General features: G+C 41.2%; 1 protein-coding gene across 3 annotated transcripts in view; it reads left to right on the forward strand.

The window, feature by feature from the left end:
* LOC128684950 (murinoglobulin-1) overlaps window positions 1–21,585 on the forward strand; it is a 206,200-nt gene that overhangs the window by 60,272 nt on the left and 124,343 nt on the right. For all 3 annotated transcript variants that reach the window (XM_070099615.1, XM_070099712.1, XM_070099663.1), the window contains exon 8: window positions 14,277–14,420. In XM_070099615.1, the coding sequence (XP_069955716.1) occupies window positions 14,277–14,420 (144 nt within the window). The remainder of the gene's footprint in view (window positions 1–14,276; window positions 14,421–21,585) is intronic.

The following is a 21,585-nucleotide window of genomic DNA, read 5'->3' on the forward strand; positions in this document are numbered from 1 at the left end:
CGCGTAACGACAAAGTGACACCGCGTAACGACAAAGTGACACCGCGTAACGACAATGAACTCCATTGGAAATTAGTCACACTCCTGGTCTTTGTTGGTTTAGCCTAGGTTACATTCTCCATAATTATTTACTTTATAAAACGTTTGTTAAAGTTTAAAATAATGTATGGGTGTCTAAATAAAAACTTAATTTATGGTGGAGCGCTCAAACTAGGGGTCATTCAGCACCTGAGAAATAAGAGGCAGTTAGGGTATAAAAGGACCCCAATGGAAATAAGTCACTCTGTCTGACTTTTCTGGGTTATCCTAGGTTCTCTACACATATGCTGCTATGGATGATAATCTATTTAACTGTATTTGCGTATACCTGAATAAATTTACTTAAGAGCCCTGTGGCCTGGTGGCTAAAGCTCCCGCTTCACACACCGAGGGCCTCGGTTCGATTCCCGGCGGGTGGAAATATTTCGACACGTTTCCTTACACCTATTGTCCTGTTCACCTAGCAGCAAATAGGTACCTGGGTGTTATTCGACTGGTGTGGGTCGCATCCTGGGGGACAAGATTGAGGACCCCAATGGAAATAAGTAGACAGTCCTCGATGACGCACTGACTTTCTTGGGTTATCCTGGGTGGCTAACCCTCTGGGGTTAAAAATCCGAACGAAATCATATCTCACCAGCAACAAGTACCTCCCTTGAGGGGGAATCCTACCGTCCCCAGTGACAGTGATTCAGTCTAGATTAGAATTGTCGACTTGGCAACACTCGATAATCTTCCATAGTGACCAACTAACATCAGTTCACAAGGTCATGTCCTCAGGGACTGGATATTTGAATATTATCTACATGTTTATGCTAATACATGTAAGAATGATACTTTAACTGCTTGATGAACCAAACTATGCTTACGTAAATACTGATATGTGAGGGCAGATATCGAAATGAAGGCGAGTTTAAGTGTTGGTGGTTATATAGGTGGTGTCGTCAAGGGTGTGAGCTAACACGTCCACTCTCTCAACACTACCAAACACTGCATTCACCTTTTTTCTTTATATTTTGTTATTTTAATATTATTTTATATGGAAGTATCATTTGGAGCTAAAATAAAGTTATAAGTGAAGTGTGTACTCATCAACACAAGTCCCTGTAACACTGAAGTGGACGGATTGAGTGATTGATGTTTTTATTAAATACTTACATACGCATAATGCAAAAGTTACATTGTTGCATTTTACAAATAAACGGTTTAAGCTCATACATGACATAATTTAAACAAGGATTACCCCATTTTTTTGGGGGGGGGGGAGGATTATTTATGGTATATCCCCTCAAGGGGATAATGGTGAGGGCTCTTGATCCAAAGAATTAGACATTGTATTCCCCTGAACCCAATTGCCTCCCATTTCACAAGCGTTGTTTAAGAGTTCCCATTAATTATATAATAATAATTTAAGATATATACATCATTTTTATGGTTAAATTTGATACAACCGCCACACTGCGGCTACCGTGTTTTATTCTGTATGATATTTAACAAGGTTAGACTTGTAGCAACTTAGTTTACCTAACACCAAGTAAACTAGATAGTTTTCCCTGTAATACTCTATCACACAGGATGGTTTTCCTGTCCTACTCCACATATGATGGATATTTAGAAGAGATGGTGGAAAATGTAAGTTTGAGCTTGAGCACGTCACTAGGACCATTATGATATTGTCAAGCATTTAACTGTGCTTCACAAGCTACCACACTTACAAAAAATTTCTTTCAGTAGGACTGCAGTTACTTTACACGGAGGAGCACCTTCTATAGCGCATTTATATATGTACATCAGAAAATACAAATAAAATTACTATTATTTTGCAAATATAGCCAGACGTTATATACACTGACCAGTATATATATATATATATATATATATATATATATATATATATATATATATATATATATATATATATATATATATATATATATATATATATATATATATATATATATATATATATATAATGATACTTGGGACCTGACGATCTGTTGGAGTGTGAGCAGGGTAATATTTAGTGAAGGGATTCAGGGAAACCGGTTATTTTCTTATAGTCGGACTTGAGTCCTGGAAATGGGAAGTACAATGCCTGCACTTTAAAGGAGGGGTTTGGGATATTGGCAGTTTGGAGGGATATGTTGTGTATCTTTATACGTATATGCTTCTAAACTGTTGTATCCTGAGCACCTCTGCAAAAGCAGTGATAATGTGTGAGTGTGGTGAAAGTGTTGAATGATGATGAAAGTATTTTCTTTTTGGGGATTTTCTTTCTTTTTTGGGTCACCCTGCCTCGGTGGGAGACGACCAACTTGTTGAAAAAAAAAAAATATATATATATATATATATTATTGTAACCACGAACGAGTGGTATTGATCAATAACAACACTGCACTAAAAAACCATACCCCCGGCCGGGATTGAACCCGCGGTCATAGTCTCAAAACTCCAGCCCGTCGCGTTAGGCACTAGACCAGCTAGCCACAATAAGATTCATCCAATCTTGTCATTACGATTTCTTGAGTCATGTTGACGGCAGTGAAGGGACTTGAGCTAGAGTTCGTCACGGCCACGCTAGCTGGAGATTCGTCTGTAAAAACTTGCATTTGTGGTCACAGTGGTGCCTGTGCTAACCTTCCTATGGTGTAGAAATATACCTAGTTGGATGAATCTTATTGTGGCTAGCTGGTCTAGTGGCTAACGCGACGGGCTGGAGTTTTGAAACACTGCACTAGCCAAGGACTCGAACCCATGCTGCTTTGGCCTGCCTCATGGTGGGCGAAAACACATGACTCCCTAATCCACTCGACCATGGGTTCGAGTCCTTGGCTAGTGCAGTGTTGCTATTGATCAATACCACTCGTTCGTGGTTACAATAGTATAAAATACTGCTCGTTGTGCTAGTACACCAAACAGGGACTAGAATGAAATTAGCCTAAAGTTATCCACACCATCGTGTGTCCTTGGGTAGCGAGTACAACATTCAGTTCTGCTGGATGCGCTACTCTTAAGGATCGTATGGTCGAGTGGATTAGGGCGTCATGTGTTTTCGCCCACCATGAGGCAGGCCAAAGCAGCATGGGTTCGAGTCCTTGGCTAGTGCAGTGTTGTTATTGATATATATATATATATATATATATATATTATATATATATATATACAAGAAGTCGGCCGTCTCCCACCGAGGCAGGGTGACCCAAAGAGAAAGAAAATACTTCCATCATTCAACACTTTCACCTCACTCACACATAATCACTGTTGTTACAGAGGTGCTCAGAATACAACAGTTTAGAAGTACATACGTATAAAAATGGTTTAGAAAGACACGTAAGCAAACACTATAACATATTTATTAGAAAACGTTTCGGTCCTGGGACCTTGATCACTTCTAACATACAGAGGTAGAAAGACATTATATATATAGGCGGAGAGTGAGGTGTGACGCACGTGACCTGAGGAATGTCATAAGAACAGTATCATGGCATACATGATACTTCAGCAGCACCAACCCAACAACACAGGAGTCACATGATTTCATCGTCTACCCGCCCTCATCATAGGCAGAGGTTGTTTTGATAAGGACCTGCCTCGCATGGGCCAGTAGGCCTTCTACAGTGTTCCTCCACTCTTATGTTCTTATGACATTCCTCAGGTCACGTGCGTCACACCTCACTCTCCGCCTATATATATAATGTCTTTCTACCTCTGTATGTTAGAAGTGATCAAGGTCCCAGGACCGAAACGTTTTCTAATAAATATGTTAGTGTTTGCTTACGTGTCTTTCTAAACCAACTTGTCGGTATTTATTACCAAGGTTTATACCACGTATAAAAATACACAATATATCTCTCCAATCTGCCAATATCCCAAACCCCTCCTTTAAAGTGCAGGCATTGTACTTCCCATTTCCAGGACACAAGTCCGGCTATATAAAATAACCGGTTTCCCTGAATCCCTTCACTAAATATTACCCAGCTCACACTCCAACAGATCGTCAGGTCCCAAATAGGAAAAATAGGGAAAACTGGTCAGTTAGCAAGAACTCATTTAAAATTAAGTTCTTTCAAAAATTTTCTCTCATACATTTAATGATATATTTTTTAATTTTTGTTAATGTAAAACTTAATGATTTTGTACCAAAAGAACCTTAGAAAACTTACCTAACCTTATTATAACAATCACAATTTAATTTAGTCTAATCTAGCTAAATATATTTAGATAAATTTACAATATAATTTAATAAACTAACACGATGAAATATATTTTTTTTCGTTAGGTTCAGAATGATTTTTGCGAAAATATTGCATACACAAATTTTCGCTTGACTTATTCGGCAAGAAGAGGTTTGCTATTTAAGCCAGAATTTCAAGTTTTGCCTATTCAGCACGACACACACACACACACACACACACACACACACACACACACACACACACATATAATATATATATATATATATATATATATATATATATATATATATACATAACTATATGTAAATATATATATATATAAATATATATATATACATAACTATATGTAAATATATATATATATATATATATATATATATATATATATATATATATACATACACGCATACACACACGCATACACACACACACACACACACACACACACACACACACACACACACACACACACACACACACACACACACACACACACACACACACACACACACACACACAAACACACACACGTATGCACATACAACAGGCCTGGTGTCTAATCGACATGTGCCTAGGACCAAATGGTAACACACACACACACACACACACACACTCACGGACAGACATACACACACACGCATGCACATACAACAGGCCTAGTGTCTAATCGACATGTGCCTAGGACCAAATGGTAACACACACACACACACACACACACACACACACACACACACACACACACACATACACAGAAACAGAAATAATAGGAAGACCAAAACGAGTCCTTGGTTTACCCGAAGGTGTAGGGAGGCAAAAACTAAGTGCAACAGAGAATGGAAAAGGTACAGGAGGCATAGGACCGAGGAAAACAAGGAGATTAGTAGAAGAGCCAGAAACGAGTATGCACAGATAAGGAGGGAGGCCCAGCGACAGTATGAAAACGACATAGCATCGAAAGTCAAATCTGACCCGAAACTGCTGTATAGCCACATTAGGAGGAAGACAACAGTCAAGGACCAGGTGATAAGGCTGAGGAAAGAAGGTGGAGAACTCACAAGAAACGATCAAGAGGTATGTGAGGAGCTCAACACGAGATTTAAGGAAGTATTTACAGTAGAGACAGGAAGGACTCTGGGGGGACAGACCAGATGGGGACACCAACAAGGAATACACCAACAAGTGTTGGACGACATACATACAGATGAGGAGGAGGTGAAGAAACTGCTAAGGGACATCGATACCTCAAAGGCAATGGGACCGGACAACATCTCCCCATGGGTCCTTAGAGAGGGAGCAGATATGTTGTGCGTACCACTTACCACAATCTTCAACACATCCCTGGAAACTGGGCAACTACCTGAGGTATGGAAGATGGCAAATGTAGTTCCCATTTTTAAAAAAAGAGACAGAAAAGAGGCACTAAACTATAGACCTGTGTCATTGACGTGTATAGTATGCAAAATTATGGAGAAGATTATCAGGAGGAGAGTGGTGGAGCACCTGGAACGGAACAAGAGTATAAATGCCAACCAGCACGGATTCATGGAAGGCAAATCCTGTGTCACAAACCTTCTGGAGTTTTATGATAAAATAACAGAAGTAAGACAAGAGAGAGAGGGGTGGGTTGATTGCTTCTTCTTGGACTGCAAGAAGGCCTTTGACACAGTTCCTCACAAGAGATTAGTGCAGAAGCTAGAGCATCAGGCGCATATAACAGGAAGGGCACTGCAATGGATCAGAGAATACCTGACAGGGAGGCAACAACGAGTCATGGTACGTAATGATGTATCACAGTGGGCACCTGTGACGAGCGGGGTCCCACAGGGGTCGGTCCTAGGACCAGTGCTATTTTTGGTATATGTGAACGACATGATGGAAGGGTTAGACTCAGAAGTGTCCCTGTTTGCAGATGATGTGAAGTTAATGAGGAGAATTAAATCTGATGAGGACCAGGCAGGACTTCAAAGAGACCTGGACAGACTGGACATCTGGTCCAGCAAATGGCTTCTCGAATTTAATCCTGCCAAATGCAAAGTCATGAAGATAGGGGAAGGGCACAGAAGACCACAGACAGAGTATAGGCTAGGTGGCCAAAGACTGCAAACCTCACTCAAGGAGAAAGATCTTGGGGTGAGTATAACACCGAACATGTCTCCGGAAGCACACATCAATCAGATAACTGCTGCAGCATATGGGCGCCTGGCGAACCTGAGAACAGCATTCCGATACCTTAGTAAGGAATCGTTCAAGACACTGTGCACCGTGTATGTCAGGCCCATACTGGAGTATGCAGCACCTGTTTGGAACCCGCACTTGATAAAGCACGTCAAGAAACTAGAGAAAGTACAAAGGTTTGCAACAAGGTTAGTTCCAGAGCTAAGGGGAATGTCCTATGAAGAAAGATTAAGGGAAATCGACCTGACGACACTGGAGGACAGGAGGGTCAGGGGAGACATGATAACGACATATAAAATACTGCGTGGAATAGACAAGGTGGACAAAGACAGGATGTTCCAGGGAGGGGACACAGAAACAAGAGGCCACACTTGGAATTTGAAGACACAAATGAGTGAGAGAGATATTAGGAAGTATTTCTTCAGTCATAGAGTTGTAAGGCAGTGGAATAGCCTAGAAAATGACGTAGTGGAGGCAGGAACCATACACAGTTTTAAGACAAGGTTTGATAAAGCTCATGGAGCGGGGAGAGAGAGGGCCCAGTAGCAACCGGTGAAGAGGCGGGGCCAGGAGCTAAGACTCGACCCCTGCAACCACAAATAGGTGAGTACAAATAGGTGAGTACACACACACACATAAAATACTGCACGGAATAGACGAGGTGGACAAAGACGGGATGTTCCAGAGATGGGACACAGACACAAGAGGTCACAATTGGAAGTTGAAGACTCAGATGAATCAAAGGGATGTTAGGAAGTATTTCTTCAGTCATAGAGTAGTCAGGCCTTGGAATAGCCTAGAAAGTGATGTAGTGGAAGCAGGAACCATACATAGTTTTAAGGCGAGGTATGATAGAGCTCATGGGGCAGTTAGAGAGAGGACCTAGTAGCAATCAGCGAAGAGGCGGGGCCAGGAGCTGTGAATCGACCCCTGCAACCACAAATAGGTGAGTACACACACACATATATACACATACTCGCATATATACGCACACACACACACACACACACACACACACACACACACACACACACACACACACACACACACACACACACACACACACACACACACACTTTCTCTCTCTCCCCCTTGGTCTTATCCCTCACCCCCATACTCTCTCCTCTCTCTCCCTCTTTCTACCCTTTCTCTCTCCTCTCTCTCCCTCTTTCTACCCTTTCTCTCTCCTCTCTCTCCCTCTTTCTACCCTTTCTCTCTCCCCCCCACACCCCCTCCCTCCTCTAGCCTTCTGTCTGTGGTAATAAAAAGAAAAAAAAAAAAATATGGGTGGCCTTAGAGGACGGAAAACCAGAGATCTGGTAGACGAACCAGGGAGGAAAGACTGGGAGTTAGAGCTCCAAAAAAGGGAGGAAGAGTGGGGAAGGAAGATAGTAGAGCTTGGTAAGAAAATGGAGGAGCGGATAGCTGAAGAGTGCAGGAAGTGGGATGTACAGGTCTTAGCAGCAGAAGCTAGGATACAGTGCTTAGAAGAGAAACTGCAAAGCCTGAAACAGATTAGAGAGACAAATGACAATTCAGATGTGACATCAGGAAATTCAAAGTCAGGCGCAGACAAGGGGATGGTAAGCAACAACGGAGACATGCCGTACACGAAGGCCCTATCAGACCCACGTGGGGCCAGGGAAAAGACGATGAGCACACTGAGATCAAACGTCAGGTCCGAAGACAATGAAGGAAATTCAAAGTCAGGCGCAGACAAGGGGATGGTAAGCAACAACGGAGACATGCCGTACACGAAGGCCCTATCAGACCCACGTGGGGCCAGGGAAAAGACGATGAGCACACTAAGATCAAGCGACAGGTCCGAAGACAATGAAGGTTTGTTATATGCAGAGATTCTAACAGCCAACTGCAGTAGCAAGGGACAGCTGGTCAGGAAAGACAGTTCACTGAGAATAGAAGTTTCAGATATGACAGGGACTGAAGGCAAGAACATGTCAATGGAAGGAAATAAAATGCCTCAGAGGAAGCAGATGGAGACTCAGTGGGAGGAGGAAAGGGCGAGGTCAGTTTTTGTGTACGGGCTCCAAGAAGCCAAGGGGGCCAACTTTGAAGAAATAAAACAGGAGGAGAAAAAAATGATTGAAGGCATCATGAAAACAATAGGGGAGGGCAATATGACCCAGGTGACAAATTTTCAGAGAATTGGGTGGTTTGCGAGTGGAAGGATACGGCCTGTCAGAGTAACTTTCAAGGAAGAATCAGTTCGAACCAGGATTCTGCAAGAGAAAGCAAGACTGAGGGACAAAGAGGGGTACCAGAGAGTATACCTCGACCGCGACAGAACACAAGAAGAAAGGACTACACTGAAAGAGAGGGTACAGAGACGCAAGGAGGAACGAGAAGCAGTGAAAATGAGCAGGACCCAGACACAGGAGGAAGGGCAAACACACCCCACAGAATCTCCCGCCAAAAGACTCCACCCGCGACATTCCCAACGCAACTGAGCAACCTATACTACAACCCACTCACTGTTCCCTCTGCCACCAACCCCCATATCACAAACCTCACCCCAACAGCTGTCCCTTATGGGCATTCTGACCCCACCCCCATCAACACAAACCCCACCTACACCACAGCCCCATATAGGCCCCCACCAAGGCTCTCGCTCCCCCAACCCCAATATACTTGCATGACCACAATGATAGAAAAGAAATTAAAGGTTTGGTACACAAACACGGATGGAATAACGAATAAACATGAGGAGTGGAATGAAAGAATCAGTGAAAAATCCCCAGACATCATAGCAGTCACAGAAACAAAACTCGCTGAGACAATAACAGACACAATCTTCCCAACAGGATATCAGATCCTGAGGAAAGATAGAAGGAGTAGAGGGGGAGGAGGGGTTGCACTGCTCATAAAACACCAATGGGGATTTGAGGAAATGGAAGGCATGGACATGATTGGAGAAAGAGACTACATTGTAGGTACAATTCAGTCTGGAGAACATAAAGTAGTCATTGGAGTGATGTATAACCCACCACAGAACTGCAGGAGGCCAAGAGAGGAGTACGAAGAAAACAACAGGGTGATGGTGGACACACTGGCTGAGGTGGCAAGAAGAGCTCACTCGAGCAGAGCAAAGTTACTGGTAATGGGCGATTTCAACCACAGGGAGATCGACTGGGAAAACCTGGAGCCACATGGGGGTCCCAAAACATGGAGAGCCAAGATGATGGATGTGGTACTTGAAAACCTCATGCATCAACATGTCAGGGACACAACCAGAGAGAGAGGGGAGGATGAGCCAGCAAGACTGGATCTTGTGTTCACCCTGAGCAGTTCAGACATTGAGGACATCACTTACGAGAGGCCCCTTGGAGCTAGCGATCATGTGGTTCTGAGTTTTGACTATATAGTAGAGTTACAAGTGGAGAAGGTAACAGGAACTGAAGGGGACAGGCCAAACTATAAAAGGGGAGACTACACAGGTATGAGAAACTTCCTGCAGGAGATTCAGTGGGACAGAGAAATGGTAGGAAAATCAGTAAACGAGATGATGGAATATGTGGCAACAAAGTGCAAGGAGGCAGAGGAAAGTTTTGTTCCCAAGGGAAACAGAAATAATAGGAAGACCAAAACGAGTCCTTGGTTTACTCGAAGGTGTAGGGAGGCAAAAACTAAGTGCAACAGAGAATGGAAAAGGTACAGGAGGCATAGGACCCAGGAAAACAAGGAGATTAGTAGAAGAGCCAGAAACGAGTATGCGCAGATAAGGAGGGAGGCCCAGCGACAGTATGAAAACGACATAGCATCGAAAGTCAAATCTGACCCGAAACTGCTGTATAGCCACATTAGGAGGAAGACAACAGTCAAGGACCAGGTGATAAGGCTGAGGAAAGAAGGTGGAGAACTCACAAGAAACGATCAAGAGGTATGTGAGGAGCTCAACACGAGATTTAAGGAAGTATTTACAGTAGAGACAGGAAGGACTCTGGGGGGACAGACCAGATGGGGACACCAACAAGGAATACACCAACAAGTGTTGGACGACATACATACAGATGAGGAGGAGGTGAAGAAACTGCTAAGGGACATCGATACCTCAAAGGCAATGGGACCGGACAACATCTCTCCGTGGGTCCTTAGAGAGGGAGCAGATATGTTGTGCGTACCACTTACCACAATCTTCAACACATCCCTGGAAACTGGGCAACTACCTGAGGTATGGAAGATGGCAAATGTAGTCCCAATTTTTAAAAAGGGAGACAGACATGAGGCACTAAACTACAGACCTGTATCACTAACGTGTATAGTATGCAAGGTCATGGAGAAGATCATCAGGAGGAGAGTGGTGGAGCACCTGGAAAGAAAAGTGTATAATTGACAACCAGCATGGTTTCAGAGAAGGAAAATCCTGTGTCACAAACCTACTAGAGTTTTATGACAAGGTGACAGAAGTAAGACAAGAGAGAGAGGGGTGGATCGACTGCATTTTTTTGGACTGCAAAAAGGCCTTCGACACAGTTCCTCACAAGAGGTTACTGAAAAAGCTAGAAGATCAGGCACACATAACAGGAAAGGCACTGCAATGGATCAGAGAATACCTGACAGGGAGGCAACAACGAGTCATGGTACGTGACGAGGTGTCAGAGTGGGCGCTTGTGACAAGCGGGGTTCCACAGGGGTCAGTCCTAGGACCTGTGCTGTTCTTGGTATATGTGAACGACATAACGGAAGGGATAGACTCAGAAGTGTCCTTGTTTGCAGATGATGTGAAGTTAATGAGAAGAATCAAATCGGATGAGGATCAGGCAGGACTACAAAGAGACCTGGACAGGCTACAAGCCTGGTCCAGAAACTGGCTCCTTGAGTTTAACCCTGCCAAATGCAAAGTCATGAAGATTGGGGAAGGGCAAAGAAGACCGCAGACACAATATAGTTTAGATGGCCAAAGACTGCAAACCTCACTCAAGGAAAAAGATCTGGGGGTGAGTATAACACCGAGCATATCTCCTGAGGCGCACATAAATCAGATAACTGCTGCAGCATACGGGCGCCTGGCAAACCTACGGATAGCGTTCCGATACCTCAATAAGGAGTCGTTCAAGACACTGTATACCATTTACGTCAGGCCCATACTGGAGTATGCAGCACCAGTTTGGAATCCACACCTAGTCAAGCACGTCAAGAAATTAGAGAAAGTGCAAAGGTTTGCAACAAGACTAGTCCCAGAGCTACGGGGATTGTCGTACGAAGAAAGATTGAGGGAAATCGGCCTGACGACACTGGAGGCCAGGAGGGTCAGGGGAGACGTGATAACGACATATAAAATACTGCGCAGAATAGACACGGTGGACAAAGACAGGATGTTCCAGAGATGGGACACATACACAAGAGGTCACAATTGGAAGTTGAAGACTCAGATGAATCAAAGGGATGTTAGGAAGTATTTCTTCAGTCATAGAGTAGTCAAGTCGTGGAATAGTCTAGAAAGTGAAGTAGTGGAGGCGGGAACCATACATAGTTTTAAGGCGAGGTATGATAAAGCTCATGGAGCAGGGAGAGAGAGGACCTAGTAGCAATCAGTGAAGAGGCGGGGCCAGGAACTATGACTCGACCCCTGCAACCACAAATAGGTGAGTACAAATAGGTGAGTACACACACACACATACTCCGGTTAGCTGGACTTGAGTCCTGAAGGTAGAAAGTTCAGTTCCTACACTGTATAAGGGGTGTGGATATTTGCAGCTTTGAGCTGTAGTATCGGCACGCCTCTGGCAAGACAGTGATGGAGTGAGTGATGGTGAAAGTGTTTCTTCTTTAATGGTTCACCCTACCTCTGAACTATACCATTGCTGACCCCATACCGCCTTGCAGTATCGACGCTCCGAATTTTCAGCATGACACTCACACTTAACAGTGCTCAAAAAAATCACCAGCCTCCTCGTTGCCGTGTTCTGAACCCATTCCTTACACTCTTATATAAGTGTTGGCTCCACTATTGTCTTGTATATTCCTTTTTTTTTCATCCTCCATAGATAAACTTTCAATCCACAGATGCCTCAACACGCTACCCACCTTTTTCCTTTCATCTATTATTCAGTTCACCTCGCCATTCAGAGACCCATCTGTTCACCTCTCAACTCTTATATACTATCTAAATACATCCCCTTCCTCCGTACTCTCTTCCTGCATTCCGATATTCAGTCTATTATTACCCATTCTTGTTTGTTGCCTCCATCATCTTGCTCTTTTCTGTACTTACTTTTATTTTCCTTCTTTTTGTTATACCCTCCCAAAGGCGTCGTCCAACCTTTGCAACTGTGATCGTCTTTCGCCCTAGCCTTCAGGTCTTTTGCAACCTTATAGATAAATATGTTGGACAAGCATGGTAACATCACGCACTCTCTGTATAAGAACTCTTAACTGCTTTTAGTAACCTCCCTCTTTCATACATTTGCAGCATCTACCACGTTATCCACCCTATCATATGCTCTTTCGAAATACATCAGTGCAACAAACACTTCTTTACCCTTATCTAAATACTGCTCAGTTATATGCTTCAGTGTGCGCACTTTGTGTACACATCCGATACCCTAGACTCTGGGGTAATTCCTGCCCAAGTGATTCAGTCAGTTTGGCTAGAGTTCAAATCTCCTATTAAAACTACATTTTTGTTTCTGGATGCCTAACAATTTCATCCCAAACAAGTTTACCCAGGTCACTCTAATTTGGGGGTCTGTAGATCACACCCAAGATTAGTTTTTCATAACCTTCGAGAAACTGCAGTAAGATATTTTTTATATGAATGAGTGTGCTGCTGTTGATAGTTCATTCATCAAAGGGGGAAAAAATCTAGCCTTCAGCATACGATGACTCAGTTGTGCCAACACTGCCAGAGGCGAAGCAAGATGGTGTGTCTAGCTGGTGGGCGTATAACGGGCCTCGGCCGTACTGATGATTGCGAGATGACTAGTGCTCCAGATTTGGTGGTCTGATTTGTCGTTTCGATACGTCGTCTTTTTTTCTTTCGATGTTTACGCTCTCAGAATTCTGTATTAGTTATCTGAGTGGCGTACCTAAATATCCTGAATTTTCGCTTCATTTTAGATACTGTAACTCATGGCTTCCTCCTACCTACCTACCCGGAAGTCATTCCCAGGCAGGTACGTAGGAGGAAGCCATGATCGCTCTTATGATTTACAGTATATCTGAAAATGAAGCGCAAAATTCGAAATATTTAGGTACATCACCCAGAGAACTCATACAGGATTCTGAGAGCGTAAACATCCAGTAAAAAAAAAAAAAAAAAAAAAAAAAAAAAGACGTATTGAAATGACAAAATCGGGCCAGTCGATTCCGGGAGGTCATTGTCCCCTTAACCCCCTTCCTTCCTGGTTCTGGACTAGGCTTCTTGGTTGACGTCCTGATCAGTCAGGTTATTGATATTAGCAACACGTAGGTCAACGTAGGTCACAGCCTGGCTGATATAGTTCAAGAATAGTACAAATAATATTAGCTTGGACTCCCGTCTACCCTCGAGCCAGTTAACACACTGTACCACAACACTGGTACATTTCAAGTGGACACAAACACTGATATTAAATATATAAAAAAAATATTGATAAACATTGGGAAAGATTGAGAAAGAATTGCTGAAAAAGTAACACGTGTGCTAAATGGGGTGCATTGATGCTAGCGAAGAGTTCTTGATCCATGGGATTGTAGTTACACTTCCCTGCCTTGGAACGAGTTTGATTACTTCCCGTTCTTCAGGCGTTGTAAAACCTTACGGATTTGTTTCCCATAAAAACTATATAAATGCCAAAAAATTATGAATATTAGAAAACCAAGTGTATTAAGGTTGTTTTTAATTTTCGTGTCATCTTGCCTGTTTCAGGTGAAAGCTGAACTTCCAGACAAGACTCCAGCAGTTGGCGCCGCAATAGAGATGTGTGCCGCTGAACGCTGCTCTAACCTTACGGTGCCACAAAATGGCATCATCACAGCTATACTTTTCTCGCCAACTGCCAAACGATTCACAGTAAGTCAATGTGTTTATATTTGATTTATCGATCTTACAGAAACTTAGAACCAGTGGGACGTCACGACAAAATCCTCCAGTTTGCCCCAACTGCATCCTCACACTCATATATTATTACAGTCAGTAAGATCACAGGGAACAAGTTTGATCTTAATATCTGCGAAAGTGGGAATGTGCTGAGGTTAGGAGTGAGTGAGAGGGAGGGGTGCGTGCAACATTAGGGGTTAGTAAGGTTGAAGGCTAGCGCAGTAGTAAAATTTAAATCAAGGTTTGGTGTAATAGGTTTGTTTCCGTTAAAAAGTCGGAGAGATTCTGCATCAACGGTGGGTCTTTTGGCGAAGTCATTGAGTGTGCTTTAGGGTGATGTAGACGTCAAAAGTGGATTCTGAGTGCCCACTGACAGACAGGAGAATCAATTAAGATATGTTGCACTTACAGTGCAACCTGACAGTCGTCGTAGTAGTGCTGGTCGTTTCTCCATGTAGTATCTGTGAGGCATATGTGTCCAGTACATAAGAGTGCAGTCTCTCAAACTCGACAGCAGTGAGATGGCAAGAATCCCAAACGTGGTTTAATAAAGAAAAAATAATGTGGCCTAACTTGGACCAGCGGCTGAATCTGCTTGTGTCCTGAACATTGGCGTGTCCAGAGATCCAGCCAAATATGACTTCTTACTAGAAATGGGACATAACTAAAGCTTGTTACGAAGGGCGATGGAATGAGAGGAATCTGGAATGATGAGGCGGACATGGTTGCAATGTGGGAGAATAAGAGAGAGAATTGTATACAACTACTGTGAAAATACTGACCGATTCTGGTAAATGACCTTCTGGAAAAATACCAGAGTGAGGTAATTAAGTACAGAGCGCACTCGTGATTTCTCTCTCAAGGAATGTGACTGAGATCACTAAAGCGCTTGGGAATAATTTCCTTTCATTGGAGGCCTGGTCACAGACCGGGCCGCGGGGGCGTTGACCCCCGGAACTCTCTCCAGGTAAACTCCAGGTAAATTTCTAAATTACATGTATTGAAAAATTAAACGTTTCTTTTTTAATCCAAGTAATTAAAGCCAGCCCTTCCATTTCTTTTTCCTGTATGCATAATTTAATTTAAAGATTTTAAGATTTTGAGATTTTTAAAATTTTGCCGATTTGAAACCAGACTATGTGTTAGCATGCCTATATTTCCATATGTTTGATTTAGCTCACACACTGAGGTCCGGGGTTCGAATCTTCTTCAGTACGGCTGGAAAACATTTGGAACGTGTTTCCATAAGACACCTGCTGTCCCTGACCACCCATCAGTTTAAAATGAGTACCTGGGTATTAGTCGACTGATGTGGGTCGCATCCTGGGACAAAACTGACCTAAAGGCTCAGCGTAACAAAGGGCTTTCTGTATAGTAGTATGTCATTGATGTCAACTAGGACTGTATACCTTGTACATGTACTTGTAGTAAAAAAGGATATTATTATATTATTATTATCATTTGTGGCTACGCTCATCACTGATACAGCTCTATAAATTAAAGGTCTTCCATCTCTTAGTGTTGTAACAACTACAGTCATCAGAGATACCCTGAGACATGCAAGATCATCTTCAACGTGGGTAGCTAAGCGCCACTGTGTAGTGGTAGCTTTGTTTTTACTGTTGAATTTACACGCTAAGAAGATTGGGCACAGGTGACACGTGGTCACTCAAGGATCATGCTTAGGGCTCCTGCTCATCTTTATATATGCAATCGTGAACAAGCGATATATATATATTTTATTATTATTATTATCACACTGGCCGATTCCCACCAAGGCAGGGTGGCCCGAAAAAGAAAAACTTTCACCATCATTCACTCCATCACTGTCTTGCCAGAAGGGTGCTTTACACTACAGTTTTTAAACTGCAACATTAACACCCCTCCTTCAGAGTGCAGGCACTGTACTTCCCATCTCCAGGACTCAAGTCCGGCCTGCCGGTTTCCCTGAACCCCTTCATAAATGTTACTTTGTTCACACTCCAACAGCACGTCAAGTATTAAAAACCATTTGTCTCCATTCACTCCTATCAAACACGCTCACGCATGCCTGCTGGAAATCCAAGCCCCTCGCACACAAAACCTCCTTTACCCCCTCCCTCCAACCTTTCCTAGGCCGACCCCTACCCCGCCTTCCTTCCACTACAGACTGATACACTCTTGAAGTTATTCTGTTTCGCTCCATTCTCTCCACATGTCTGAACCACCTCAACAACCCTTCCTCAGCCCTCTGGACAACAGTTTTGGTAATCCCGCACCTCCTCCTAACTTCCAAACTACGAATTATATATATATATATATATATATATATATATATATATATATATATATATATATATATATATATATATATATATATATATATATATATATATATATATATATCAATAACAACACTACGACTAGCCAAGGAGTCGAACCCATGCTGTTTTGGCCTGCCTCATGGTGAGCGAAAGACAGATGTAGCTCTAGTCCACGAATCACACAGTTCTCAAGAATGGCGCATCCAGTCACGCTAGATGTTGTACCCGTCATCCGAGAACATACGATGGTGTGGACGCCTCCGAGCTAATTTCATTCAAATCCCTGTTTAGTGTACTAGCCCAACGAGCAGGATTTTATATCATTGTATCCACGAACGAGTGGCATTGTTCTCGGATGACGGGTACAACATCTAGCTTGACTGGATGCGCCATTCTTGAGAATTGTGTGGTCCCGTTAACTAGAGCGTCATCTGTCTCGTCATCTGTCTAGCTCACCATGAGGCGAACGAAAGCAGCGTGAGTTCGACTCCTTGGCTAGCCGCAGTGTTGTTATTGATCAATACCACTCATTCCTAGTTACAATAATATATATATATATATATATATATATATATATATATATAATATATATATATATATATATATATATATATATATATATATATATATATATATATATATCAATAACAACACTGCAGTAGCCAAGGAGTCGAACCCATGCTGTTTTGGCCCGCTCTCAGCATGAGGCGGGCCAAAACAGCATGGGTTCGACTCCTTGGCTAGTGTAGTGTTGTTATTGATCAATACCACTTGTTTCGTGGGTACAATAATATATATATATATATATATATATATATATATATATATATATATATATATATATATATCCAGTCAAGCTAGATGGATAACAAAAAGATTAGGTGATGAAAGATTGAATATCAGATTGGAGGGAGAGAGTATGGAGGAGGTGAACGTATTCAGATATTTGGGAGTGGACGTGTCAGCGGATGGGTCTATGAAAGATGAGGTGAATCATAGAATTGATGAGGGAAAAAGAGTGAGTGGTGCACTTAGGAGTCTGTGGAGACAAAGAACTTTGTCCTTGGAGGCAAAGAGGGGAATGTATGAGAGTATAGTTTTACCAACGCTCTTATATGGGTGTGAAGCGTGGGTGATGAATGTTGCAGCGAGGAGAAGGCTGGAGGCAGTGGAGATGTCATGTCTGAGGGCAATGTGTGGTGTGAATATAATGCAGAGAATTCGTAGTTTGGAAGTTAGGAGGAGGTGCGGGATTACCAAAACTGTTGTCCAGAGGGCTGAGGAAGGGTTGTTGAGGTGGTTCGGACATGTAGAGAGAATGGAGCGAAACAGAATGACTTCATATATATATATATATATATATATATAAATATATATATATATATATATAATATATATATATATATATATATATATATATGCAAAACAACCACTGTGAAAGAGTAGTGAAATTCCAAGCGCTTTCGTGACTACTCACATTGTCAAGGAACTATGAAAGTAATACATCAAAGGAAGGCAATTAAAAGGCTTAGACCACACCTCACAGTCAACTCCCACAACAAAGAAACACCTGGTGTATATCTACATTCTTGGGCATAAGACATAAAATATCATCGACATATCTGAACCATTTTGCTCTATTAGGGAGGATTGTGTTAAGCAATCTTGTCTCAAAAAATTCCATGTATAGATTACTAAGAATAGGCGAAAGAGGATTTCCCATTGCCATACCAAACTTCTGAGTGTAAAACTTATCATTAAATACAAATTTTGCATCAACAATGCAAAGTTTAATAAGTTCAATGATAGTAGGAACTGGCAGTGGTAAATCATAATTAACGAGTTCTTCAGATAAGAAACTTAATAAATCATTAACAGGAACTTTCGTAAACAAAGAAGTAACATAAAAACTAACCATGTTAAAATCATTTAAGTCAGTCAAGGAGCTTAATTTATCAACTAAATCTAAGTTGTTTTTAACATTGGTAAAATTTCTAACTTCAATGTTAAAAACAACTTAGATTTAGTTGATAAATTAAGCTCCTTGACTGACTTAAATGATTTTAACATGGTTAGTTTTGATGTTACTTCTTTGTTTACAAAAGTTCCTGTTGATGATTTATTAAGTTTCTTATCTGAAGAACTCGTTAACTATGATTTACCATTGCCAGTTCCTACTATCATTGAACTTATTAAACTTTGCATTGTTGATGCAAAATTTGTATTTAATGATAAGTTTTACACTCAGAAGTTTGGTATGGCAATGGGAAATCCTCTTTCACCTCTTCTTAGTAACCTATACATGGAATTTTTTGAAACAAGATTGCTTAACACAATCCTCCCTAATAGAGCAAAATGGTTCAGATATATCGATGATATTTTATGTCTTATGCCCAAGAATAGAGATATACACCATTTCCTTGGCAAATTAAATAGCTTAGCCCATTCTATAAACTTTACTGTTGAGTTTGAGGAAAATAACTCATTGCCTTTTCTAGATGTTTTAATTATTAAGAGTGATAATGAATTCAAATTTAAAATTTACAGAAAACCTACAAATAACTGTTCCTATGTACACTATTATTCTTCCCATCAAGATAAAGTTAAGCTGTCTGTTTTCTCATCAATGTTTTCGAGAGCTTTACGTATTTGTAGTCCAGATTTCATAGATGAAGAAATATCCAAAATTTATGAAATAGCCAATGATCTGAAATACCCGAAAAATGTAATTGATAAATCATTTAAAATTGCTAGAAATACTTTTTACAACCCAAAAAGGGACAACCAGCCTTATTCAACTAAAAATATGTTGGTTCTCCCTTACCATGAAAACTTGGTTGATATGCCTTCTCTTCTTAAGACTTTTAATATTAAAGTTGTATTCAAAAGTCTTGATACAGTAAAAAATCTTTTGATAAAGAATTTTCCCCAAAATGCTGACGGATGTGTCTATAAGATTCCTTGTAAAATTTGCGATAAAGTTTATTACGGTCAAACTGGTAAAAGTCTCGAACTTAGATTAATTAAAACAACATAAATATAGCATTAGAACTGGACAAGATTCCAATGCTCTATTTATTCATGTGAGAGACTTTAACCATCCAATTGATTTTCAAAAAGCTGAGAAAGTTGTATCAAGCAAGTCCATGGTTGACAGAAATATAATTGAATCTTGTTTCATAAAAAGCAGTTTTGAAAATAATATGAATATTTCCTGAGGTTTGTATAAATTAGATTCATTTATAATTAATAAAATTTGGTTAGAGTTTAATAATACATTGGACAAATAATAAACCTTATTTCTTGGGTAGAATGATTTGTTGGTGGGTTGTCGTGAGGACCTGTCTAGTTGGACCAGCGGACCTACTGCAGTGTTCCTCTTTTCTTATGAGTCCGGTATTGTCTCGCGTCAGGTGTTTCTTTGTTGTGGGAGTTGACTGAGGTGTGGTCTAAGCCCTTTAATTGTCTTCCTTTGATGTATTACTTTCATTGTTCCTTGACAATGTGAGTAGTCACGAAAGCGCTTGGAATTTCACTACTCTTTCACAGTGGTTGTTTTGCATATTTTAAAATCACTGTTTACTGTGATCTTATTGCATGTATATATATATATATATATATATATATAAAGTGGATAAAAAGGCTTCAAGGAAGAATATTTGGATTTCTTCCTGAAGCCGTTTGAATATATATATTATATATATATATATATATATATATATATATATATATATATATATATATATATATATACACCAATAGGTATATTTTATTACATAATATGGTAGAAAAGGTTTAAGAGATACATTGTTGATATAAAGATGGCAAATACAGTACATGAGATGTGAGAGATACATGTCTAGTACATATTGTTACATGTTTGTCACTGATTATAATGCGAAAATCTCATCTAGCTATTCAGAACTGGGGTGCATGCCCAAAATACAGCAGGCATTACCCCTCTGAACAGCAGCACTGAGTCGCTGGAACAGAAAACTAGCTGCCCTGGGATCCCTAGTTACCCTGATGAGTCTTTTGCCTAGCTCCTTAAGGAACTTAGATGCACTCTTTCCCCATGAGCCAAAGGTCTCCAAGCCTGTGGGAACAAGCATATAATTAATATATATATATATATATATATATATATATATATATATATATATATATATATATATATATATATATATATATATACCCCGCCTCTTCACCGGTTGCTACTAGACCCTCTCTCTCCCCGCTCCATGAGCTTTATCAAACCTCGTCTTAAAACTGTGTATGGTTCCTGCCTCCACTACGTCATTTTCTAGGCTATTCCACTGCCTTACAACTCTGTGACTGAAGAAATACTTCCTACTATCTCTCTGACTCATTTGTGTCTTCAACTTCCAATTGTGGCCTCTTGTTTCTGTGTCCCCTCCCTGGAACATCCTGTCCTTGTCCACCTTGTCTATTCCACGCAGTATTTTATATGTCGTTATCATGTCTCCCCTGACCCTCCTGTCCTCCAGTGTCGTCAGGCCGATTTCCCTTAATCTTTCTTCATAGGACATTCCCCTTAGCTCTGGAACTAACCTTGTTGCAAACCTTTGTACTTTCTCTAGTTTCTTGACGTGCTTTATCAAGTGCGGGTTCCAAACAGGTGCTGCATACTCCAGTATGGGCCTGACATACACGGTGTACAGTGTCTTGAATGAATGTGTGTGTGTGTTTGTGTGTGCACTCACCTAGTTGATGTTGCAGGGGTCGAGTCCGAGCTCCTGGCCCGTGTGTGTGTGTGTATTTAGTTACTATGGGCAACATGTGTAAGGAAGTATGCTTACGTCCCCACTTACAAC

The sequence above is a fragment of the Cherax quadricarinatus genome, chromosome 1 (assembly GCF_038502225.1).
Source record: "Cherax quadricarinatus isolate ZL_2023a chromosome 1, ASM3850222v1, whole genome shotgun sequence".
In the NCBI taxonomy this organism is placed as follows: Eukaryota; Metazoa; Arthropoda; class Malacostraca; order Decapoda; family Parastacidae; genus Cherax; species Cherax quadricarinatus.